We start from the raw sequence: 26,360 nt of genomic DNA on the forward strand, positions 1-26,360 counted from the left end.
CCAGAGGGCATGCACAGTCTTACAGAGGAGAGCTAAAGAAGTACACAAACACAGATAGCAGGAAGTGCTCCTGGGAGAAGATAGAATAAGCGTGTCGATGAGTTTTGGAGGAGGTGCAAGTCCTGGCTTAAGGTTTCAACTCCCTTTCTTCTCTACAGGTCCTGTTTGTGCTGTGGATGTAACAGTTGTTGGGCAGAGCTAGAAATCCTGCGTGTTCAACAAGATGAGCTCCTCGGCGAACATCTATGTCGACAATGGTTCCTATAATAAGCTTCTGTCCTACCTGATGGGCCTGGATCAGCCTCAGCTGGAGGAATTCAAGATCTGCCTCCAGTCCTCACAGCTGCTGCTTGGGAACTTCCAGCAGATTCCCTGGGCAAACTTGAAAGCCATCGATCCCACTAACCTGTTGTGTCTGTTGAGTGAATACTTTTCAGAAAGGCAGATCTGGGAAGTGACCCTCAGCATCTTTGACAACATGAACCTGACTTCACAGTGTACAGAAGTTCGAGCAATGATGAATGGTGAGTGGGTCCGTAGGAAGGATGGATAGATGGGGGCAGGGAGGCAGACGGGCATCGACCTGCTGCTCCTGGGAGCTGCTGGATTTTTATGGGGTCCTGCCAAAGTGCTAGTCTATTCCATAACAAAGAATCTCCCTGCTGGGCTATGAAAGTTTCAGGTAAAGGGATAACAGCTACAAAGACTTGGAGCTCTAGCCTGGGAGGGAACGGGAGTTGACGATCGAAGCAAAAAGAGGAAAGTGAGAGGCACACTCAGTCGTGTGGCAAGCCTTCTTTTCAAAATATAAATTTGTTCCCATGCTGCTGTAGTATTAGGCAGTGATTTGAGCATAACAGGCATTTCACGTTTGTGTATGCAGATTTTTTTTTTTCCTGCAAGGAAAACCCTAGGTACATGCAAATGAAACAAAAAACCACACCCAGTTGAGTGGAGCTATGAAGCAATATACCAAATGCACATGCACATATACACACCTCAAGTATCTACCGGCTTCCCAAGTTTTGGGTGCATGTGACTCATGCTTACTGCCCGATTTCATTTTTTAAAATACAACTTATTGCCAAATTGGTTTCCATATAACACCCAGTGCTCCTCCCAACAGGTGCTCTGCTCAATGCCCGTCACCCACTTTCCCCTCTCCCCCACTCCCATCAACCCTCAGTTCTCAGTATCCAAAAGTCTCTTAAGGTTTGCCTCCCTCCCTCTCAGTAACTCCCCCCCCCCTTTCTCCCTCCATGGTCTTCTGTTAGGTTTCTCAGGATCCAGGTATGAGTGAAAACATATGGTATCCGTCTTTCTCCGCCTGATTTATTTCACTCAGCATAATACCCCCCAGTTCCATCCCCATTGCTACAAATGGCAAGATTTCATTTTTTTCTCATCTTACTGCCCGATTTCAGATCACTCTCTTTCCACTTCACAAAACCTCACAAACTACAACGCTTCCCACACCTGCAAGCAAACGTCAGGCTCCCCCACCCCTAAAGTGCATGCTGTGTTTATGGTGGTGTTGCAGTAGCTAGCTAGCTACCTAGTGTGGCATTGTATCATGCAGTATTTATTGTAGTTGTGATGTGTTTCATAACCAGTTAGCAAGTGTAAAACTGTGCTGTTTTTGTTTGTTTGTTTTTTTTTTAATGAACGTATTCCTGATCCCATTTTCCTATGAAAATAAAAACCCATGTGGTTTTTATCCAGTTTTCTCTCTGCGGTGAGTCTTAAGAGTTCTTGATGGCAGACCTGGCTACCTCTGAGACCTGTAAAACAAAAACAAAAACAAAAAACAACCCAAAATTCCTGGGGTGCCTGGGGCACTCAGTTGGGTGTCCGTCTGACTCTTGATCTTGGCTCAGCTCATGATTTCCTGGTTGGTGGGATCGAGCCCCACATTGGACTCTTTGCTGACAGCATGAAGCCTACTTGGGATTCTCTTTCTCTCCCTCTCTGCCCCTACCCTCCTTCCTCTCTCTCTCCCTGTCTAAACATTAAAAAAAATAATAATCCTGACGTTTGCCAGTACTCATTATGAGCCAGGCATTGACCCCAATGCCTCCTGTGAATTTGTACTTAGGGCTTCCTTCTAAGGAGTGTGGTAACAACTGTCATTCCAGTTTTATAGACAGGCAACAGGCCCAGAGCTCAAGTGAGTTGCCCGAGGTCACAGAGCTGGTGACTTGAACCCGGGTAGCGGGTCTCAGAGGCTCTGTGCCTCACCATACACTGCTTCTCTTGACCCACAACGAGAGCATGGGTTCTCAGGAGTAGGGATGGGAGCTGGCAACATGATGTCTTCTGTCTCTGAGCTTTTGGCATTGGACACCCTGAGCCTGGAAATTCAGGCTCTGTATCTTCCGGTGAGCAGGAGGATGGGGTGGGACTAGGTTTCCCTGTCTATACCTGCCCCTCCTCCCACCTCCCCCTTCATTTAAAATCCCTCATTTAGTCTTGTCTAGAATAGGCAAGTGTTGAGCAGAGAGCTAGAGAATGGGACCTCGTCTCCTTAAATCCTGTTGTAGACTGGCAACCCCAGAGGGAGGCATTTGAACAGAGGAGGACGCCCTTAAAGGAAGGATCTCCTTTCTGGTCACTGGTCCTGCGTGAAGGCTGTAGAGCCAGACCTGGCATGAAGAAGGGACCCCTTCTTCCTGGTCCTTCTTTCGGTCCCACTTGGCCTTCCAACGGGGTGTGGAGGATATGTCTGCAGCAGGGAAAAGCCCTAGACCACATCCAGCAACGTGGGAGACAATGAAAGGTCCTGTGGGCCAGGATAGCTTCTACTGCCCCTTGGCTCCCTCTTCTAGGAACTACGGCATAACAAGGTCTCTGTGCTTGAACGATGCTGTGGACTAAGAGTATGTGAATGCATCTGTGTTGACGGGCACACACATGTGTCCTGTCTTTTGGGGGCCCTGGGTTTAGGAGCTCAGGTTCTAGAGTCAGATTGCCTGGATTCAAAGACTGGTCCACATAAGCAACTATAACCCTGGGCAAATTAGTTACCACTGGGCCCCTGTTCTCTCGTCTTGAAAACCAGACCCCACATAAGAGTGAAAACATATGGCATCTGTCTTTCTCTGTATGACTTATTTCACTTAGCATAACACTCTCCAGTTCCATCACGTTGCTACAAAGGGCCATATTTCATTCTTATTGCCACGTAGTACTCCACTGTGTATATAAACCACAATTTCTTTATCCATTCATCAGTTGATGGACATTTAGGCTCTTTCCATAATTTGGCTATTGTTGAAAGTGATGCTATAAACATTGGGGTACAAGTGCCCCTATGCATCAGCACTCCTGTATCCCTTGGGTAAATTACTAGCAGTGCTATTGCTGGGTCATAGGGTAGATCTATGTGGATTCTTAACAGAAGACCATGGGGGAGGGGAAGGGGAAAAAAAAGTTAGAGAGGGAGACAGCCAAACCATACGAGACTGTTAAAAACTGAGAATAAACTGAGGGTTGATGGGGAGTGGGAAGGAGGGGAGGGTGGATGATGGGCATGGAGGAGGGCACCTGTTGGGAGGAGCACGGGGTGTTGTATGGAAACCAATTTGACAATAAATTTTATATTTAAAAATAAAAATATATAAAGAGAAAACCAGGCCAACTGTACCCACCTTCTGAGTTTCTAGGATGAAATTCTTAGAAGGCACTGGGCTCAGAGAAAGTTCTCCTACATCTGTTTATCTTTGGGGTAGTTTTTTCTAGATTCCAGGTCCTAGTTTGTTTGTTTTTTTATTTTTTTTAACGTTTATTTATTTTTGAGACAGAGACCGAGCATGAACGGGGGAGGGTCAGAGAGAGGGAGACACAGAATCCGAAACAGGCTCCAGGCTCTGAGCTGTCAGCACAGAGCCAGACACGGGGCTCGAACTCATGGACCGCGAAATCATGACCTGAGCCCAAGTTGGCTGCTTAACGGACTGAGCCACCCAGGTGCCCCTAGGTACTGGTTTTGAGTACAATGCTGGATGGGCAGTATCAGAACCAGGAATATCTTTGCCCTCTCCCTGAACATCCCTTCTGTCCTACCCAAGACTATCTCAACAGATTTTGGGTAGGTGAATCTGTAGTACAACAGGCTTTCCTAGAGAGACAAAAGGAAGTCAAATGGGTGTGTGTGTGTGTGTGTGTGTGTGTGTGTGTTCTTTATACAAAGGAATTGGACTCAAATTCTAGGCTGTTTTCTTGGAACAGCCTGCCTCTTTTGACAGGTGGCCCCAGCAAGATCTAGAGCCTTGAATTTAATGTGTCAAAATATAGATTGTGGCAGCAAAGCTATAATCTACAAGGATTCCATCACTGGGTTTATGTGCAAGAGAAGAAGGGCAATATGTCATGTAGTTGGTGTACAGATAAATGGGGCCAGTGGTGAGGGATGATCTTAGACTACTGAGCTATGCTCCGTGAGATTCAAATTCAGGTTCCTGTTGCTAGGAGAGCTGGTCTAACCCTGGACAGACCCTACAGGCAGGTTCTATGGGGCTCCACAGAACTGGGACTTTTTTGGCCAAGACCTCCTTGGTGGAGAGTGATGGGTCGTAGTTCTTCAAAGCAACATGGGAGCATGAGGAGGAAGCCAGGACCCAGCTGGCTACCCAGACCAAGTCCTGCAAACCTTGACAACCAATGGAATTATAAATATTAGATCCATGTTCTCTTTAGAGCCACATCCTTTTCAGGGCATTGGCTCATAACTAAGCACCGGGCCATGGAATCTGAATTACTACTGTGTGACTTAGACACAGAAGGGCCCTTTAGCTCATGAGGAATGGGGCATTCAGAGTGGTTTTGTGAAACCCATGGAGGGAGGTTTAGGTTAAAACCCGATTCTTTGTGTCTTTTTTTCTTAACAATATTTAATCAATAGAAAGCTTTTAAGAATTTGGTATAGTTAATGATCGTACATAGAAGCAGTCAGGATACCAGTTTATATTACATTTTGTAATGTTTATTTTTGAGAGAGAGTGTGAGCAGGGGAGGGGCAGAGAGAACGGGAGACACAGAATCTGAAGCAGGATCCAGGCTCTGAGCTGTCAGCACAGAGCCCTATGTGGGGCTTGAACTCATGAACTGCAAGATCATGACCTGAGCCAAACTCAGATGCTTAACTGACTGAGCCACCAGGTGCCCCTACATTTTTAATATTTGAAAACACTAGAATTCTTTTTTTTTTTAAGTAGGTTCCATGCCCAATGTGGGGCTTGAACTCACGCTACAATGTGGGGCTGAGATTAAGAGTCACATGCTCTACTGACTGAGCCAGCCAGGCACCCCTTGGTACTTTTATTTCTGTAGTACTCTGGTATCCAGAAATATTGGAGTGGCTTTTCTGTGCTGGGTCTTGTTCTACATACTTGGGATAAATCGGTGAACAGAGGCTAGCCCCCCGTGTCCCTCCAGTGGGGGAGGTGGGGAGAGAGGCTCTGAATATGAGAAATATGTACACCACATGGCATGTTAGGAGTTGACAAATGAAATTGGAAGAGAGAAAGGTGAATGAGGAGAGCCTCGGGTGTGGGCTGTAGAGATCAGTTGCAGTACTAATCAGGACTGTCCAGCACTGTTGAGCTAAAATTTGAGCAAAAACTCACGTGAGGTAGTGATCCATGTGGGTGTGGGGAGGACGGCATTCCTGACAGGGGATGGCTGCGTCCAAAGTACTTGAGTGGATGGAGCTGGAGGATGAGATTCCTTTGGTCTCTTCAGTCCCAGGCTTACCAGTTGGTCCTGTGGAGAGAGCATCTGTCACTGGTCATTTACAGCCTGAGTATCTCAATATCCCACCATCACTGTTTCTTGCAGAGATAGCACAGACACAGGGATCCCAAGATCCAAGCCAAGAAGAACCAGAGGTACCAGAAGAAGAAAAAGGTTTGTATGCTACTTGGTGGTGATGATGGACAAATTGCTTGATGGGGCATCCATTTTACTGGATAATATAATTGCCACCTTCTCTCAATTGTTCATCACTTTACAGCATGCGAGAAATTCATCCCTCCCAACCTAGTCTTCCACTACTGCTTTTTTCCCCCCTCATGTTTGTTTATATATTTTGAGAGAAAGAGAGTGTGCATGAGCAGGGGACGGGCAGAGAGAGAGAGGAGGGAGAATCCCACACAGGTTCTACACTGTCAGCACGGAATCTGATGCGGTGTTTGATGTCATGAACCATAAGATCATGACCTGAGCTGAGATCAAGGGTTGGACGCTCAACCAACTGAACCACCCAGGCGCCCCCACTGCTGTTGATTGAATGATAAGTTAGCATAAACTGGATAACTTCTCTGACTCCACTCTCCAGTTCTTAGATACCAGTGTCTGTTTCTGGACTTTTCATTAATAGGTAACTGTGTTTTGTTTTGTTTTGTACCCATTGATTGTGGGAGACTTTCATGTTGAAAAAGTAATATACACAGTTAAGGAACAGGCTAGGTTTTACCAAATAGATGTACTAGTATATGATTCAGAAAGAATCATGGAAACTTAAAACTTGTAATGAGAAACATCAACCTTTTGCACATCGCTTGAGTTCTATTCTGTAGAAGCCACCCTCTGCCACTCTGCGTCACCACTTTCACTATTTCTCTGCTCAAACGGGATTAACATACACTGCAACCTCTTAGTTTTTCAATCAATTATCATGGTAGGTAAATATCTCCCTTCTCCAATTACTTATTTTTGTGGAGGAAAGGATTTTCAGTGTTGGGGATATAAACCAATGCTGAGCCACATAATCCATCAGGATCACGTGCTGTATTTGTTTTCCAGAGTTGCCGTAATAAATTTTCACAAACTGGGTGGCTTAAGTAACGGAAGTTAACTCCCTAATGGTTCTGGATTAGTCCAAAATCAAGGTGTCACCGGGGCACCTTGGGGTACCCTGGGGTTTGAGGGGACCATCCATCTTTGTTTATCCAGCTTCTGGTGACATTCCTGGGCTTGGGGCTGCATCCCACCAATCTCTGTCTCTGTGGGCACATGGCCACCTCTTTTGTGTCACAAATCTCTCTGTCTCTTGTGAGAATACATTTGATTGCATTTAGGGCCATCCAGGATAAATTCCTCCCCTCAAAGTTCTTCTTTTTTTTTTTTAATGTTTATTTAATTTTGAGACAGAGAGAGAGCATGAACGGGGGAGGGTCAGAGAGAGAGGGAGACACAGAATCCGAAGCAGGCTCCAGGCTCCACGCTGTCAGCACAGAGCTCGATGCGGGGCTCGAACTCATGGGCCGTGAGATCATGACCTGAGCCAAAGTCGGACGCTTAACCGACTGAGCCACCCAGGCGCCCCTCAAGGTTCTTAATCACATTTGCCACATAGGTTCTAGGGATTAGGATGTAGACATAGCTGTGTGTGTGTGTGTGTGTGTGTGTGTGTGTGTGTGAGAGAGAGAGAGAGTGAGAGAGAGAGAGAGAGAGAGAAGGGGGGGAGAGAGACACGGTTCATCCCATTACACATACCTTTTGGAGAGAACCGTTTCCTGTTTTTGTTTGAGTTAATAATTCCTTTTTAAACTTTCCACGCAATTATTATAATCATCCCCAAATTCTTTGGGGAGTATAATGCAATCGGATGTAACAAGGAACCCATCAGCTCTGTCATCACCGTTTCTAGACAATTCCTGAAGCCATCCATCTTTCCCTAGTCTGTATCCGCTAGCACCTACCTCCCATCCTGGGACTTCATTTAATCTCCGTTTCCATTTTCTATTCTCAAAAGGTGCCATCCCCTTTTCCCTGGGTTCCACATCTGTCTTTCTCATGGCTACTCCAGGGGACCCATTTTATAATAACTTAGAAAAGTCCGTATGAGGTAATATCTTTGAGAGTTTGCCTGATTAGAAATTTCTCTAGTGCACTACTTGATGAATTGCTTGGGTGTAATTGTCCAGTTCAAGAGCCTTTCTCTCTGTGTTTCTGGTGTTCCAATGTCCTCTAGTGTCTGCTGTTGATAAATCTTGATTTTTTTTTTACATTGTTTGTATATGACATATCTTTTACACTATGAAAGCTTAGGGGTCCTCCACCCCTGTGTTCTGAAATGTCATGGGGTAACTAGGTTTTGGGTTGTTTTTTTTTTTAATTTTTTAACATTTATTTATTTTTGAGACAGAGAGAGACAGAGCATGAGCAGAGGAGGGTCAGAGAGAGAGGGAGACACAGAATCCAAAACAGGTTCCAGGCTCTGAGCTGTCAGCCCAGAGCCTGATGTGGGGCTCGAACTCACGGACTGTGAGATCATGACCCGAGCCAAAGTCAGACGCCCAACCGACTGAGCCACCCAAACACCCCCTAGGTTTTGGGTTCTTATCCACTTAATTGGATTGGATACCAAGCAGGACATGTAAATGTAAAAAAACCTGTGCTCTTCTTTCAAATATTCTTTTTTTTAATTTTTTTTTAACGTTTATTTATTTTTGAGACAGAGAGAGACAGAGCATGAATAGGGAAGGGGCAGAGAGAGAGAGGGAGTCACAGAATCCAAAGCAGGCTCCAGGCTCTGAGCTGTCAGCACAGAGCCTGACACGGGACTCGAACTCACAAACTGTGAGATCATGACCTGACCTGAAGTGTGGTGCTCAACCAACTGAGCCACCCAGGTGCCCCCCACCCCGCCCCATTCATTTTATATACATATGCTTTAGTTCTTCACAGGCTGTGCCAAGTGCTTCCACAGGGAACCAGAGACCTGTTGTTGCTGTTAGGTTATCAATGGGTATGTTTGACCAAACCTGCCAACTTTCACTTAGACGATCGAAGTAGCTTCTTGAGTGGGTTTCTTGCACCATAATCCCCTCTCCAAACAACAGTGACCTTTGAAAAATGTAGATAATCTCTTGGCCTTTAGAATGAAGATACTCATGACCGTCCCCTCCCCAGAGTCGAGCTCACCTATTGGGCATCTTGCTGTGTTATAGAATGTTCTTCCTGTGTGAAGGTGTTTGTGGTAGCTTTTCACTCTGCCTGGCAACCTCTCCTTCTACATCTTGGACTGGTGGCTTCTCACGACTATGGCACTAACTCTCATCCAGAAGCCTCTGCAGATCCCTTCCCCACCTCAGAGGGCATTGTCAGTCTCTCTTGTGTCCTCTTGTGTGTGTGTTTTTTTTTGTGTGTGTATATCCTTAAACTATTTACTTCTACCTTGGCTCCTCTCGATCACCACACGGCCCTCCTCCAGAAGTTAGACTCTCAAAGGCAGAACTTGTTTGTCTTGTTCAAGGCTTTATATAAGGACTTAGTATTCCTGAGGCTGAACCTCCTTCTGACCATTATTGTGTTGTGTTTTGTCTCACTTCTCTGTTTTTAGACCACAGAAGAAGATACAGAGAGAGAATGAAGGCTAAAATACTGACGATGTGGGACAACATCCCTTGGCCTGAAGACCATATATACCTGCGCAATGTGACTGAAAAGGAACATGAAGGACTGAAGAGCCTCCTGTATCCTAACAGGACTGGAGCCCAGCCACAGACGATCGTCTTAGAGGGTCTAGCAGGGGTCGGGAAGACCACCCTGGCAATGAAGGTTGTGCTACATTGGGCAGAGGGCTTTCTCTTTCATCAGAGATTCTCCTATGTTTTCTTTATCAGCTGCCATAAAGTTAGAGACATGAAGGATACCACATTAGCTGGCCTGCTTTCCTGGGACTGGCCTGACTCCCAGGCCCCCATTGAAGCTCTCATGAGTCGCCCCGAGAGCCTCCTGTTTGTCATCGATGGCTTTGAAGAAATGGACGTGCCCTCCACTTTGGACGAGAGTCCACCATGTAAAGACTGGTACCAGCAACTCCCAGTCAACAGAATCCTGTTCCACTTGTTGAAGAAAGAGTTGGTTCCCCTGGCTACCTTACTGATCACAACCAAGGAGTATAGAACCAATGATCTTAAAAAGTTGTTACTGAATCCATGGTTTGTGCAAATCGTAGGGTTCACAGAAGGAGACCGGGAGGAGTATTTCATCAGGTACTTTGGTGACCAAAACAAAGCTAAGAAAATCTTGCATTGGGTAAGAAAGAATGAATCTCTCTTTCACTTCTGCTCTGCCCCCATGGTGTGCTGGACCGTCTGTTCCTGCCTGAAGCGGCAAATGGCGAGAAATCCTCACTTCCAGCTAAGCACCCAGACCACCACCAGCCTGTATGTCTACTTTTTCTCCAGCTTGCTCGCCACAGCAGAGGTGAGTTTGTCAGACCAGAGCTGGCCAGATCAATGGAGAGCCCTGTGCTCTCTGGCTGCAGAGGGCATGTGGTTTTGGAAGTTCACATTTGCAAAGAAGGACCTCAAACACAGGCACCTGGAAGCACCTGTCATTGGTTCTCTCCTCAGGTTGAATATTCTTCGAAAGGTCAGCGACTGTGAAGATTGTGTTACTTTCACTCACCAGAGTTTCCAGGTGTTTTTGGGAGCCATGTTCTATGTGCTCAGGGGGGTGAGAGGATCCATTGGTGGTCCTCCAAAGCACCAGGAGATGAGGGTGCTTCTGAACGATGCTTTGGCTGACACAAACTTCTACTGGAACCAGATGGCTCTGTTTTTCTTTGGCCTTTTAAAAAGAAACCTCGCAGAAGAACTGGAAGATACTTTGCGTTGTAAAATGAGTCATAGGACAACGGATGAATTACTAGAATGGGCAGATGAATTAGAAAGCTATGACCTTGTCTCCAGCTGTTTTGAATTCCTACACTTCTTTGAGTGCTTATACGAGACTCGGGAGGAAAACTTTGTAAGGCAGATGTTGAGTCATCTCCTTGAGGCTGACCTCGATATCTTTGGGAGTCTACAACTCCAAGTGTCTTCATTTTGCCTAAAACACTGTCAAAGGCTAAGTAAGCTAAGGCTTTCTGTCAGCAGTGCTATCCCTCAGACGGAACTGACTTTCAACTTGGAAACTCTGGAGTGAGTAATGAAAGACTGTTTCCCCTCCCAGATTTCTTCTTTCCAGGCTCTGTCCAAGTTCTTCCATGAAAAACTGGGGATGTGTTGTTGTGTTGTCAATGGTTATGGTTGACCAAACATATCTTCTGGTGTCAAGGTTAGTCCGTGCTTCCCTACAGCACAGCTTCTTTTTGTCTTTCCTCAGTGGTTTTTATTTTATTTTTATTTTTGGGACAGAGAGAGACAGAGCATGAACGGGGGAGGGGCAGAGAGAGAGGGAGACACAGAATCGGAAACAGGCTCCAGGCTCTGAGCCATCAGCCCAGAGCCTGACGCGGGGCTCGAACTCCCGGACCGCGAGATCGTGACCTGGCTGAAGTCGGACGTTTAACCGACTGCGCCACCCAGGCGCCCCTCCTCAGTGGTTTTTAATTGTAGATCAGAATTAACCAGGATGTTAAACATGAATACACGGGCACATGTACACATACAAATACAAATACACTAAGGTTGGAACAGCTACTCTAACCAACACTGTAATAATTCTGGGCTCCGCGTGTAGAACTTTATATCCTTCAGGAGCTATAACGTGTTCTTTGTTTTTACTTTCTTTATCTAAGATAAAAAGTTTAATTCATGACTTGAATGCTCTTTTACTCTTAGAAACATTGAGAGCCTACTGCAGTAGGAAAATACTAAAGAGTTAGAATTCCAATTATCCTAAGTTCTAAATATCACATGAACCTTTTTTTTTTTAGATTTTTTTTTAAAAAGTTTATTTTTGAGAGAGCGGGAGAGACCATCCATCCCAAGCAGGCTCTGTGCTGTCAGTGCAAAGCCCCACATGGGGCTCCAACTCACCAACTGGGAGATCATGGCCTGAGCCAAAATTAAGAGTCCTATGCTACGTGGATGGAACTGGAGGGTATTATGCTAAGCGAAATTAGAGAAAGACACATATCGTATGTCTTCACTCATATGAGGACTTTAAGACAAAGAACAGATGAACACAAGGGAAGGGAAGCAAAAATAATATAAAAACAGATGGTGACAAAACACAAGAGAGTTAAATATGGAGAACAAACAGGGTTACTGGAGGGGTTGGGGGAGGAGGGGGATGGGCTAAATAAGTAAGGAGCATTAAGGAATCTACTCCTGAAATCATTGTTGCACTATATGCTAACTAACTTGGATGTAAGCCTTAAAAAATAAATTTAAAGAGATTTTTAACCAACCAAGCCACCCAGGCACCCCCTTTTTTTAATCACAAAATTCTATTAGGGTAAGTTTTATTATCTACATTGAGAGAGAGAAAATTGGAGCACAGAGATTAAATCATATCATAGGTGACACAGCTCTGAGTTTATCTTAGGTCCTTTTGACTTAAAGTCTGAACTTGTAAGGAGTATCCAATGGCCACCTCACATCACTTACATGGTTGCCTTCCTCCGAAAAGAGTGGTTGAGGATCGTTGGAATAAACCATCTGGGACTTTGAGAGCTATGCTTCCAGGGGTCACGATTTTCCTGCCCTGAACTCCAGTAAATTCCTGCACTTTCACTGGGTCTGTTTGCATCTCCAGTAGACCACACTCTGGGTGTTGGTTGAAGATCACTTACTTACTCTAGTAACCCTTCTTTGCCTCCCTCATAAAGGACAAGGCCACATTCCAAGATACGTCAGTGGCAGGATGTTTGCTCCGTGTTTTCCAATGGGAATCTGACTGAGCTGGACTTCAGTAACAGTAAGCTTAATGCTTTTTCAATGAAGAAACTCTGTTACGAGCTGAGAAATCCAAGGTGCAAACTCCAAAAACTGACGTAAGTGTGAGACCCTCACAGTGTGAAAAATTCCATCGGAAGATAATCCAATGTCTTCCTTGGGATTACTGCATTGAGTGTCTGTTTTCCAGAAAGTAAGTTCAGGTGCTCGGGAGAATAAAATAAGTGCCCTTTATGAGCAAAACTGCTCCTTGGGCAAAGACCCAACACCCTGCCGTGTGTGGTCTTGCACGAGAGAAACGCATAGACCAACTAGTTTTTCCATAAGACCTCTGCATGAGGCTGCTGTCTTGAGCTGGATATGAAGGAGTAGAAGACTTGTAGGATGTGGTGGAGACCAAGTGCTTGAGGAGAGCCAGAGTTCATGTGGAGTCTAGGTGAAGTGTTGTGTCTTAAGGAAAGGTGGATAGTTTGCAGTGAAGCATTTGTTCATTCAGTGAAGACCTAGCATCTCATCTCTGTTCTGAGGTTATAGCAGTGAACAGAACAGATAATTCCTGCCTTCCTGGATCTCACAGTGTTGGAGAAACAGATGCAAATGATCAGAGTAGTGTAGGAGACCGTGACCTCTCCCAAAGCAGGGGGGAAATCCATTCAGGGACTCAGGAGAGGTCCTTCTTCTATCTAAAAATGCCAAGCCTCCTCTTTGACACCCTATCTAAAATGTATTTGAGTAAAAAAAATAAAATAAAAGACACTTGAGTAAAGACCGAGTTGTGGAGCTGAAGCATCATTCTGGACTGAGGCCTCTCTCACATGATGTAAGTAGAGATCACAGGGCCTTAAATCTGGCTTGAAGGTGGTGAAGAATGGAGGTGGCTCTTGAAGGGGGAGCCAGGGAAGAGCTACCTGACCAAGGACAGAGTGAGTGGCTCTTGTTGGAGAAGGTGTTGGGTTGGATGCTCTTGAGTTCAGGCCAACTGATTCTGTCCTGCTGTCCCTCTGCAATTCGGTGCTACCTCAAGGTCTGAGGATCAGAAGCATGTGTTGACTCAGTTAAGAGGCAAGGATTTGGCAGTAATGACTCCCCTCAAACCTGAGGGCGCTGGCTCCAACACCTGGGAGGCAGCCTTAAACATCCTGCTTGACGATCTGCTTTTTCATCCTTCCCCCTTTCCCTCGCTCTTGGTCTTCTCACTTAGTACTAAAGATGAGGAGAAATAAACTTAAGAGAAAACAAGAGGAGAGATGTGTTCTCACTAGGCAGTACTGGGTTGGTGTGGGGGACACCCACCCCAAGGAAGAGTGGGGGGTTGGTTTCTGATTTAATACATCCAACTGTGCTTTGGATGTATCCAAATTTGGATGAATTCAAATCAGTTTTTGGATTCCTCTTGTATATGCATGTCCTTGAGGGAGGGTGTGCGTATGCACGTGTGTGTGTGTGTGTGTGTGTGTGTGTGTGTGTGTGTGTGCAAGTATGCATACGCATGGGTGTGGTAGAAAAGCGAGATGAGGAAGCACTCCCCTCCATGAGGCTACCCTTCTCCCCGCCTCTCTTCCCCAGGTGCAAATCAATAACTCCTGTGAGGATTCTGAAGGAACTTGTCCTTGTCCTGTATGGTAACCACAGGCTGACACACCTGAACTTGAGCTCGAACAACCTGGGAATTCCCGTGTCCACGATGATCTTTAAAACCTTGAGGCACTCAGCCTGCAACATCCAGTATCTGTGGTAAGTCTCTGGTTTTCTGCTTGGTCCCCAAGGTCACCCCACAGTTCAGGGCTGCATTGGGAGGATGGGACTCAGCACGGCAGCGAAAGGCTGTAGAGAAAGATGAGCAAAGGGAACGCGCATGGGTACAGAGCAGTGCTTTGCAAAATTCTTGCCTGCCAGAGCCACCTGAGGGGGCGTGTTAAAAGGCAGGGGCCTGGAACCCACCCCCTGAGCCCCAGCAGGGCTTCTGGGTGGGTGGTGGGGGCTGGCAGCATTTCTAACAGGCTCCAAGGTGGCGCTGGACCTTGGACCACACTCTGAGTAGCACTGACTTGGAGACCATCCTGCCAGGAGAAAGAGTGAAGAACAAGGAGAAATTGGCTTTTGGTTGTGAAGCAAGGGGGACTCCAAATGAAGATCCCTCTTCGCCGGGAGTAACTCCCTGTGTTGGGGCCTCTCTGGTAGGTTGGAATCCTGTGGCCTCACCCCTCTAGCCTGTCATCATCTCTTTCTGGAGCTCAGCAAGAACTCGAGTGTGCGCTTCCTCAGCCTGGGGGACAATGATCTCTCTGGTGTTGAGGTGAAAAGTCTGCAGGGGCCCTCGGAGATGCCCGAGTCTTCCCTGAAGGAGTTGTCGTAAGCCTTCCTGCCTTGTCTAAATAGCATCTTTGGGGAGTCTTGGGGAACATCCCATTGTAGTTACCCATCCCACGGACACATTCCCCGTCTTCACTCTTTCCACCTTCCTCCTTAGGGCTCTGTCTTGGCCAGTTTTGCCCTCGCCTTGACTGTGGTGTCTCTCCTGCCAGTCTCCCCTAAACCCAGTGGTTTTAAACTGGTGGTGGTCTTGTCCTCCAGGGGACAGTGTCTGGACATTGACTTGGTCCTCACAATTTGGAGGGGAAGATGCTACTGGCATGTAGTGGGTGAAGACTAGGTGTGATCAATATCCTTCAATGCACTCGAGAATCCCCCCCACAAGCCCCCACCTCCACACCAGCACCACAAAGAATGTTCTTGACCAAAGGTCAGTAGGGTTGAGAATGAGAAACCTTACCTTGACCCACTTTTTTCTCCTGGAAGCTTTTGTTCTTTATACAGTTTAATCTTTCACGATGTCTGGGTCCCAGATGTGTGGCCCAAGGGACTGAGAGTTTGAGAAAGAAAACGTGGGCATGTCTGAGGCTTGTGCTGTACCTGTGCCTTCCTCTGCAGCCTGGAGAAATGCAACCTGTCAGCAGCCAGCTATCAGGATCTAGCTTTGTACCTCACCAGTACCCAGAGAACAAGTCGACTGTGCCTGGGATTTAATCCGCTCAGAGACGAGGGCGTGAGGCTCTTGTGTGCTTCCCTGACTCACCACGAGTGTGCCTTAGAGAGATTGGTGTGAGTATCTCCTGGCTCTGTTTCTAGAAATGACTCTGCTTGGGGGTGGGCATGGAGGAAAACAATGGGCCCTTCATTTGGGACCCGTTTCTTTTTTCTTTTTTTAATTTTTAAAAAAGTTTTATTTATTTTTGAAGGAGAGACAGAGCACGAGCAGGAGAGGAGCAGAGAGAGAGGGAGACACAGAATCGGAAGCAGGCTCCAGGCTCTAAGCTGTCAGTGCAAAGCCCGATGCGGGGCTCAAACTCACAAACTGTGAGATCATGACCTGAGCCGAAGTTGGATGCTTAACCAACTGAGCCACCCAGGCGCCCCCACTTGGGACCCATTTCTATCACTGAACACTAACACACATCGAGCAAGTACTCCATGTGCCTGGCACCGTTCTAAACACAGATTCTGAGTAGCACCCTCAATTTGTTGAATCAATCTCTGGGGGTTGTGCCAAGGAATTCAGTTTTAACAAGGATACCAGGAAATTACGATTTAGTCAACCTATATCTGAGCCCCTTGATCCCAACACAGCTGGGCACCAAGGTTGGGGTGGTGGATAAGACAGAGAAGCTTCCTGCCTGTGAGGAGGGTGTAGATGGATGAGTGAGATACCAAAAAAAAAAAAAAAAAAAAAACCCAACCAAACCAAAACAAAAACAAAAAACCAGTAGTTCAGCGAGGAAGACAAAGTGGAATGAGTAGACAAGGCATGGTGTGTTGGTTTCCTGGTAAGGTCTCCCACTGACCTGAGGAGGTGACACTGAAGCAGAGACTGAAGGAACCAGAGACAGAGAAGGAAGAGGAAGGAAAGTTCCAAGACTGAAGTGTTGTAGGAACATCCAGAGGACTCGTAAGGCTGGAGTAATGTGAGCGAGGGGGATAATGGGAATATGCCCTGGCCATGTACGAATCTGTTTTGTTTGGAGCAAGGTGGAAAGTCCTCTGAGGACTGGAGGTTGTACAGGGACAGACTCTGAACGATCACCTGGACTGCTGTTGAAGGGTAGACTATAATGGAAGCAAAAATAGGAGGCAGCAAGTGCCTGTTGATCAAGCAAAAGGATGAATACGAATCAGCCAGGTGAGGTGGTGGGACTTCAGGGCATACGTGAAGGTACAGCCAGTAGGGCTTGCTGATGGGTCAGTGGTGGTTGAAGAACGAAAGGGACCAGGAACCAGGAATGACCCACAGGTGGTGGGTTTGCCAGCTGGGTGAAAGGCGCTGCCGTTTTCTGACTGGAGAAGATGGGAGGATGAGGTTTGGATGTTAAGATTGGGACATGGGAACGTGAGACGCCTATTAACCAACCACGTAAAGCTGTTGTATGTATGTAGGACTGTAGGTCTCAAGGAGGTTGTCGGGTGGGGATGAGTCCACTGGCAATGGTAGGTGCCAAGTGTCATTTCGATGGGTTTTCCCAAAACTGGATATTGTTCAGGTGAGCATAAAAGGACAAAAAGGCCAAGGGTCTTGAGGCACATCCAAGGGGGTGTATGGTGAAAGACGACAGAATCTGAGCTAGGGACTAAAAGGTTAGCACTCTCAGCACAGAGCTTCAAAGAACCAGAATATTAGTAAGTAATTCATTCATAGGTAATATGAACTAATATAACATGACAGTTATAGGTTACATTATATTTATCCCACTTATAATTACACCTATATAAGATACTTTAATATATATACATATTAATAATACATACTATATGAAATATATAAAAATCTTATAACTGCACATTACATGTGATGTTACATGATAACATATGTACACCATGTATGTATCTGTTATATACCTAGATATCTAATATATGCCATATATTTCATTTTTTTTTTAATTTTTTTTCAACATTTTTTATTTATTTTTGGGACAGAGAGAGACAGAGCATGAACGGGGGAGGGGCAGAGAGAGAGGGAGACACAGAATCGGAAACAGGCTCCAGGCTCCGAGCCATCAGCCCAGAGCCTGACGCGGGGCTCGAACTCACGGACCGCGAGATCGTGACCTGGCTGAAGTCGGACGCTTAACCGACTGCGCCACCCAGGCGCTATATGCCATATATTTCAAACATGTATACTATATATATCTAATGCAAAAATAATCTGTTACATATCTCCTATATAACTATATATCACATGTAACATATATAATTCACATGATATATGCTATGCAGCAGCATTATCATATGTATGTACACCATGTATAAATGTCTGTTATACCTATATGTCTAATATATACAAAGTGTAACATATCTGTATTCTAGATCTCCTACAACTTGTATTGCATACTGCACTTTTTTTGACATGTGAAAAGTCATACATATTTAATATGTACAAATCGGTGAGTTAGGGGAGAAGGACACACCCATGAGACCATCATGGCCATATGGTGGCCATATGACCACCGTTAAGGACATAAACATATCCATCTCCTTCCAAAGTTTCCTTCTGTACCCTTTTTTATCAACTTTTTTTGTGGCTAAGACTTAACATAGAAAATATAAGCACGTAAAAAATCTGAATCTTGGAGAGCTTTACATAATACAGTATTGTTAGCTATAAGCACAACACTATAAGGTACATCTTCAGAACTTACTCCTTTTGTGTTAACGCAAACTTGGCATGCTTTGAGCATCCCTTTGTTGTTATTTTTTTAAAACCAAACACTAAGGGCCAGCATGTTCACGGTGTGCTCATTGCAGAAGCCTGGGGAAGGATAAGTAAGCACAGATACTCAGCATTTCCTGGGTGGGGGTTCAGGGGGACACCATGGCTGAACTCAACACCATAGTTGAGGTGGGGCTTGAGGCTTGTGTCCCCAGTGGTCTTGGTTTGGGCTGCTTTCCTGAGCATCTGTCTCCATGGCTCTTGCCCCACAGGCTCTGGTTCTGCCAGCTCGGTACACCCAGTTGCAAGTACTTGTCAGATGCTCTCCTCAAGAACAAGAGTTTGACCCATCTGAACCTGAGGAAGAATAACCTGAGAGATGAGGGGGTGAAGTTTCTGTGTAAGGCCCTGAGTCGTCCGGACTGCAGCCTCCAGAACCTGGAGTAAGTTCCATTGCCTCCCTGCCCTTAGGACGATGAGAAGAGACCATGTGAATTGACCTGCAGATGCCTGCGTTCCAAATGGGACTGAAGTCCTGGGTGTAGACGTGATGGCTCACACAGAGAAGCTTCAGGCTCTATTGGAAGGGCGTGAGGGGATGGGTTACTGGGATGATTGTTAAGGACCAACCACAATGTGTGCTGGGAGTCCCCAAGACCACCCCAGGAGCTTGATGACTCACAGAGGACTCCACTCTGTGTGCAGTCCAGATTAGTGGCTGTGGTTTATTACAATGAAGGGAGGAAAAGCAAAATTAGTAAAGGGGAAATGTGCATGGGGTAAAATCCAGAGGAAACCAGGTGCAAGCTCCCTATAGATGGCATGGGGAGAGGGTTATGCTGTTGTCCTGCCTACTTCATTTCCACCAGGGGTAGATAGAGTACCCGGGGTGTCTCAGACCTCCTGACCAGCACGCTTTCCTTCCCAGGGCTCTGGATGAGAAGTCTCACTTTGGCATCTCTCCTTTCCTTGGGAGACTGTGAGATGGGCTCGGTATATAGAGCAAAGTCTAAGGACTCCAGGATTGTTATTTTTCCCTTTGTGTTTGTTTTGCAGTTTGTCAGATTGTTCTTTCACAGCGGAAGGCTGTCAGGAGCTCGCTAATGCCCTCCAGCATAATTGTAACATGAAAATTTTGGATATCGGGAGCAATGACATTCAGGATGATGGAGTGAAACACCTGTGTGAGGTCCTAAAACATCCGAAGTGTGCATTGAACACGCTTGGGTGAGTTGACCCTGTTCTCTTTGTAGGAAGCCCCCATCTCTACTTTTGGGGTAGGAAGGAATAGATGGGGTCACCTGGGGGTTCAAGAAGATGGGGAACAAAGGACTAAATTCTCCTGTTAAAAATCTCTTCTCAACAATAAGACTCCAGTTCAGAAACAGAAGTTCATACCACTCACCCCCTCCTTGGAATATTAATACTCTTTTCAATCAGTACCTTTTGGATAGTAGGTGGGGGGCAGGTACAGCCTGTTTCCTGGCCCCGGAGTCTTTTCTGTCTAAGGGGAAGTCTGATTTTAACTATAAGACAATGTGTCTGTTTAGCAAACTAAGATGGTTTAGACTCCAGGAATAGGAGTTTGGGTTAAGTGTGGCTTACATGTTAGCTATTTTTCACATAGGCAGTGATTCTATTCACTCTCAAAAAATGTTAAGAGATTCTACAGTATTTCTTTCTCTGTGGAGACCCCCCCCCCATGTGTATTTAATGGATGCACCTTGAGGGCATTATGCCCATAAGTAAGTCATCAGTTGCTGCTTCTTAGTACATCCTTATCCTCCAAGGAGTATCTTCAGGTGCACAATTCTTTATCCTTCAGGTGAAGGAGAAGCCCTGGGATTTACACAAGTAATTCAGGGTCCTCTTTGTGCCTTAAAAAAGAATGATGGTCTGGTTTTAAGCCCTCACTCTCTAGCTGCTTCTCCCTGGATGCAGAAATGAGTAAAATGTTTGCAACAGCTCTCCTGTTGTCTTTAATGATGAACGCCTGCCTGACACTCAGTTCACTTCCATCTGGTTTCATTCTCCAAAGTAGTAGCCTTAAAGCAGGCACCTGCATGGCTAACTTGTGCTCACAAGGTCCCATCTTTACCATCACACCAGGGTTTCTCAACCTCAGCACTGTGGACACCTTGGAGTGAGGAATCCTTTGCTGTGGGTGGTCCTTCATTCTGTATGATGCTGAGCAGCGTCTCTGGCTCCCACCCACCAGATGAAATAGCACCTCCCTGCTCTGCAGACTTTGTTCCGTCTACCCTGTGGGGGAGGGGGGAATCACCTTTCATTGAGAAACACTGACCTGGATGACCATGGAAATGTTAAAGGTTCACAATCAAGGTCAACAATATACAGTATAAGGTACTGGTTAAAGCCCTGCAGGTGGCGCTAGACTGGAGACAGGGTGCACTTGTGTGATCTTGGAGTCGGTCTTTCTCCTGTCATTCTCTTCCTATCCACCAAATAGTACCTTTATCTTGAAGCATTCTCTGGATCTTACCCAACCCCTTCCACCCTAAGAAAACCTATTCTTTCTCTCCACTCTTCGTGCATTGCAATTTTTTTTCGGAAGGCATTTTTTAAACTTAAGTTCAAGTTAGTCAACATACAGTGTAGTCTTGGCTTCAGGAGTCGAACCCAGTGATTCATCTCAAAATTTTCATGTATGGACACCTGTCACATTATCTTTATAGACTTGGTGGAAATTTCCACTCTGTTAAACTGAGGTAACACTTTGTCACTTTCGTCTTTGAACATATGGTTGGCCAGCTCTACTAGGCATACAGATTTTTGTTTTGTTGAATTTAGGAACAAGATGAAAGTGTAGTGAAGAGGTTGTAATCTTATTTTAGTCCTTTCAAGGATCTTCCAAACTCACATCTACTTTTTACAAACATGGTTTCTTTCACAGTTGGGCAGACTAATGTTCTGTTGGCTCATCTGGCAAATGGAGTTTAAGACATTGGCCACCTCTTTATAGGATTGGTATATGAGTAAATGAGTTATGTGTAAGCAGTTGGAGAAGTGTCTGGTGTGTGGCAGGCTCTTCACTGCTTAACCACAGACTTTTTCCTAGATGTGTATCATTTCTGTTTCTAACTTCTCAATCCTAGTGGACCATCTTTCACACTTCCTTCTCACCCACTCCTAGGTTGGAGAAATGCAATCTGACACCTGCTTGCTGCCAGTATCTCTCCTCTGTTCTCAGAAGCAGTAAAAGCCTGTTTAACCTGAACCTTTTGGGGAATGACTTGGAGCCCAGAGGAGTCAGCACACTGTGGAAAGCCTTGAAAAAATCAACCTGCAAACTACAGAAGCTTGGGTAATCCCCACCACCTTTAATGCTGGGAGGCACCTGATAAGAGGGGATGGATGGGCCGATGTTTTATAGCAAGCATCAGATTCACCCTAATGACGGAAACAGTCTATATCTACTGCCCGATAGAATTGCCAGTAGCAGCATGTAGTAACTGGGCACTTGAAATGTGGTTAATGCAACCAAGGAGCTGAATTACTGAAATGGCCACATGTGGATGGTGGCAACCATGCTGGGCAGCACCGTCCTGCAGACATCTGTGTAGTTGAGGAGTCCCCTCATTTTTTGCATTTTTGTACCTACTCAATAATTCAACAACATTTCACTCAATGATACCTTTTTTTTAATGCTGACTATGGGCCAAGCATGCCATAGCAGATAGCAGTAAATAAATGGTCATGAGCCTTGCCATCATGGGTCTGCATTCTCCTCAGGGAGAGGACAAATCTGAAATGTATAAAAGCAGTGTTGTCACGAATGCTGGGAAGGAAACTTGGGATTATGGTAGAAACACAAGGGTGATCAGAGTGGTACCAGAAGGCATGTCAGACAGAAGTGGTGACTGAATCCCAAGGAGGCTGGAAGGAGGAATCCACATATCAGGAGGGGAACATGGACAGTGACAAAGGACCAAGAGTGTTTGAAGGAAGCTGGAGTAGCATGTGCAAAGGCTGAGGTTAGACTACCAAGCTCTGTATTGCCCCTTCCAGGCAGTGAAATAAGAGTGTTTAATTAGAACACTCTCCACCTTATTCAGTATTCTGGAGATGAGGTCAGAAAGGTAAGCAGAATTTTCTTTTCCCCAGGAGAAAGACCTTAAACTAGGCATATTTTTGCAGAAATCTTCTCAGATACCAAAGAATCTTGCCTACTTGAGGAAGTTGTTCAAAATCTACACATTCAGGACTTTACATTACCAACTTCACATCTAAGTAATGCACTATTAAAAACATTCTATCTCTCTTTCTTGCAGGCTTGAAAAAGAGTTGTACAACATAATGAAGGGGGAGCTCGAGGAATTGCAGGAGAGGGGGTCCTTTCTGAGAGTCAAGTGTAAGTGGGATTTCAATGACCTTGAGGACAAATGGTGGTGGTGATCCAATGGCTACACTGTGGGATGTTCTTGGAGTAGAATCACCAGGATATTGCTCAGGTGTTGCTGCTCTTGAGGACAAATGAGCAGTTACCTCCAGAGTGCTTTCCCGCAATTTGTTGTAAGCAGCATATTTAAATACCCAATCTCCAGAATCCTAATCTAATACTACATTTTGCCCCAAGAGCCTACATTGGCTTTGTCTTAAGTTTCCTTTTGTCTTTCTTGGTGTAATGTCTTTAACTCTCACGTGTTAAGAGAATTCAATAAACAAAGGATATTAAAAAAATACCTTGAGAAAGCCTAAAGCCTCATTTCCTATGGATCGAGAGATGGGATAGATGTGACTGTAATTCTGCAGTTATTATACTGTGGATAAACCAGCCAGATGGAGATCAAGAACCATTCCTACGATGCAGATAGACCCAATTTTGGCTTTTGCATGTACCTTTGAATGATCCATGACTGTGTTATGTCTAAAATGTATTTTACTCACCTGAAAATGCTGGGGAACATGGATCCTACCCAAGGATGTAATGTGAAATTGATGTCATACATGGGAAATACATATGAAGATAGGATCTGATCACAATTTTATCTCCTTTGCCCTATTATTTAATAGGCAAAAGCTATCAGAAGTAGTCTGAGGGAACAGTGGGACATTCATTGCATTTTGCATTTCGTAGCTTATAAAACCTATCATAGTGTGTCTAAATCCACGTCAGAGCCCTGTAGGTAGGGACGTCCCTACTTGACTGATTTTGAAAACAAAGATTCTGAGGGTAAATAAATGTTCTACAACAAATTACAGAAATAGTAAGTCAAATAATGGAACTTAGAATCCGAGTCTTCTATTTTAAGAGCCAACATGCCTTATGAGATCCAGTGGGGTCTTGGAGTAAGTCCATGATCCTTCTACCCATCATGTTCCCTCACCATTAAATATAAGTGAAACCCAGAGTCCTTGAAATAAATCCTTCCTTCTCCTTCTTGTGCATTTTGGTCATTCATCATAGATAAAAGCTGGGATAGTGGGGGGGGGGGAGGTTTATGAACTAAGAAAATCTTGTCAAGGAAGAGAGATTTTAAAATCAAAGGTTTAGATACGCCTTAGTCTCCATGTCTTTAGTTACTGTAGGTTAAAATAGCATTGTGTTTTTTCTGATAATCTGACAAACTGTTAACCCCAAATCCAAGAGGATCCCAAAATTTCTTCATTGTGTCTTTGAAAACAAAACATGGGCATATCCTTCTGTGAACATTAGATCTACAAATTCTCTATCAATATTTTCATAATATTTTAGGAATTTATTCTAGAATTTCTGGATGTGCCATGGAATTATTTCAATTACAGCAAAGGTTCTTCACCTTTGGGTCTTCTAACAATGTTGTTTTATTTCAAAGCCACGTAACGCCAAAGTGGCTTTCTAGGAAAATCAAGGATAGGTCTACCCCCATCCCCAGAAGGGAAATGGGATGGGACTGAATGGATTTGGATGAGGTGACAGCTGAGCTACTTCCCCAGGCTCAATGCAGTTTAGGAAGCCCACCACCCTACAAACACTGATTAGCTTGTGACCAATTGTACTCTAACTTCAAGTCCGTGATTATGTGGAAGACCACCTACCCCCCCCCTCCTTTTTCACACCTGATACTTGGCCATCTTAAAAGTGTGGGTAGACGTGGCCAGGACTATGATATGGCCAGGGGGGAGGGTTAGGCAGAGGTAGTGTAGAGTTATCTAGAAGAAGCAGAGAGAATCCCTCTTGTGATGTAATGGAGGGGATGTGGTTGAATAAAGGATCCCCTGCGTTGAATCTGGCAAGACAAACAGGTTCTATGGAATGGAAACGCTCACAGTGGCTTTTGATGATAAAACCACTGCTTCTCAGCTAATGATTTTATACCCTTTAAGCCAATTTTCTCATTACAACTTGGGTCTGATAGCATCAATCTCAGGTTTTGCAAAAATTACACAGAATGATGTGTGAAATGGTCAGTTGTGATAAGCACCTGTAAATGATGCTCTTAGGTTAATAATCTCCTTCAATCCTATCATCTCAAGATCCTCTCTTGCTAACTAGATGCTTCATGGCTCAGTTTTTTTGTCTTATTTTTTTTATCACCTCTGTTGCAGAAACCCTGGCAGGATGCCTTCCCTCTTCTCCACAGATGAGAGATGAAGTGACTTTCTCAGTCTCTTTCTCTTGTGATTTTTATTGTATGGTAAGATGGGCATAACAAAAATTCACTGCTTAGCCATTTTATTTTTTTATTTAAAAAAAATTTTTTTAACGTTTATTTTTGAGACAGGGGGAGACAGCATGAACGGGGGAGGGTCAGAGAGAGAGGGAGACACACAGAATCTGAAACAGGCTCCAGGCTCTGAGCTGTCAGCACAGAGCTGACACGGGGCTCGAACTCACGGACCGCAAGATCATGACCTGAGCCGAAGTCAGATGCTTAACCGACTGAGCCACCCAGGCACCCCACTTAGCCATTTTAAAGTGAACAGTTCATTGACATTAAGTAGCTTCACACTGTTGTGTAACCATCACCACCATCCATCCCTGGAACTTTATGTCCCCAAACTGAAACTCTGTCCCCATTAAACACTAATTCCCCATTTCTCCCTCCCTCAGCCCCTGGCAACCACTATTCTTTATGTCTCTATGAATTTGACCACCCGAGGAACCTCGAAAAACTGGGATCATACAGTATTTCTTTTTGTTGGCTGACTTACCTCACTTAGCATAATGCCCTCAAGGTTCATCCATGTTGCAGTAGGTGTCAGAACTTCCTTGCTCTTTAGGAATCCTATTTCACTATGGGTATGGACCACATTGTGCTCATTCCTTTGTCAACAGACATTTGAGTTGCTGACTTTACAAAATCTAACTCCTAAGTGGATGGCAGGGGAGTCCAGAAGTGAAATACTTGTATCCTTAAGCTTTCCTTCCAGTTACCACCCCCTCTCTTCAGTTGGAGGGTTGGAGGTCCTCAGTTGGAGGAGGGGAAAAGAAGAGAGTCTTGAAAGCCATAAGGTTCAGCAGGAAGAGGAGGATGGGAGTAGAGTTTGGGGAAGGATGAGAGATGCAATGAGTCATGCAGGGAAATGAGATGAGCAAGGACAGAGAGATGACCCAAAACTTGGAAGGAGGCAGAAGAGAGTGACTTCGGTATCATTTTGGGGACCCTGCTGGGCTTGCAGCTTTGGTTGATGGAGTGACTTTACAACTCTGCAGAGGCTGACTTGTGGTGTCTTCTCTGGTGTTTCTGTACTCGTTAATGTTTTGCTTCGACTTTGTCAATTTATTCCACTGAACAAGCACGACTCAAGAGACCGAATCACAAAGCATTCTTTTTGCCTGACTGTTGAAATTTACTCTCAGATGTGAACTCTTCTCCTGTACCTGGTTAAATACTTGTCCTGGGCCATTTCTTTTTCTTTTTTTAATCATTTAATAGTCTCAATAGCGATAACTTAACAACCTAGTCCCATGCCACAAAACTCAATTGAAACTTTAGGCTCTCCTGAACCGTGATATGGAAGCCCTGTGTCCCAAGAATGGATGCACTCAGAAAGGTGGAAGGCAAGGGAGCAGGAAACGTAGT

General features: G+C 45.1%; 1 protein-coding gene across 1 annotated transcript; it reads left to right on the top strand.

Moving 5' to 3' along the window:
* The first annotated feature begins 223 nt into the window (after nucleotides 1-223).
* Nucleotides 224-22,749, top strand: NLRP13 (NLR family pyrin domain containing 13). The gene is made up of 11 exons (XM_047094268.1): nucleotides 224-524; nucleotides 5,740-5,904; nucleotides 9,344-10,931; nucleotides 12,566-12,730; nucleotides 14,199-14,366; nucleotides 14,814-14,984; nucleotides 15,564-15,734; nucleotides 18,606-18,776; nucleotides 19,390-19,560; nucleotides 21,488-21,658; nucleotides 22,626-22,749. The coding sequence occupies exons 1-11, from the start codon at nucleotides 224-226 to the stop codon at nucleotides 22,747-22,749; spliced, it is 3,366 nt and encodes a 1,121-aa protein (XP_046950224.1).
* The last annotated feature ends 3,611 nt before the right edge of the window (nucleotides 22,750-26,360 follow it).

The sequence above is a fragment of the Lynx rufus genome, unplaced genomic scaffold (genome assembly GCF_022079265.1).
Source record: "Lynx rufus isolate CCGP_SWC_20201006 ecotype Redwood Valley unplaced genomic scaffold, mLynRuf1.p SCAF_39, whole genome shotgun sequence".
Classification (NCBI taxonomy): Eukaryota; Metazoa; Chordata; class Mammalia; order Carnivora; family Felidae; genus Lynx; species Lynx rufus.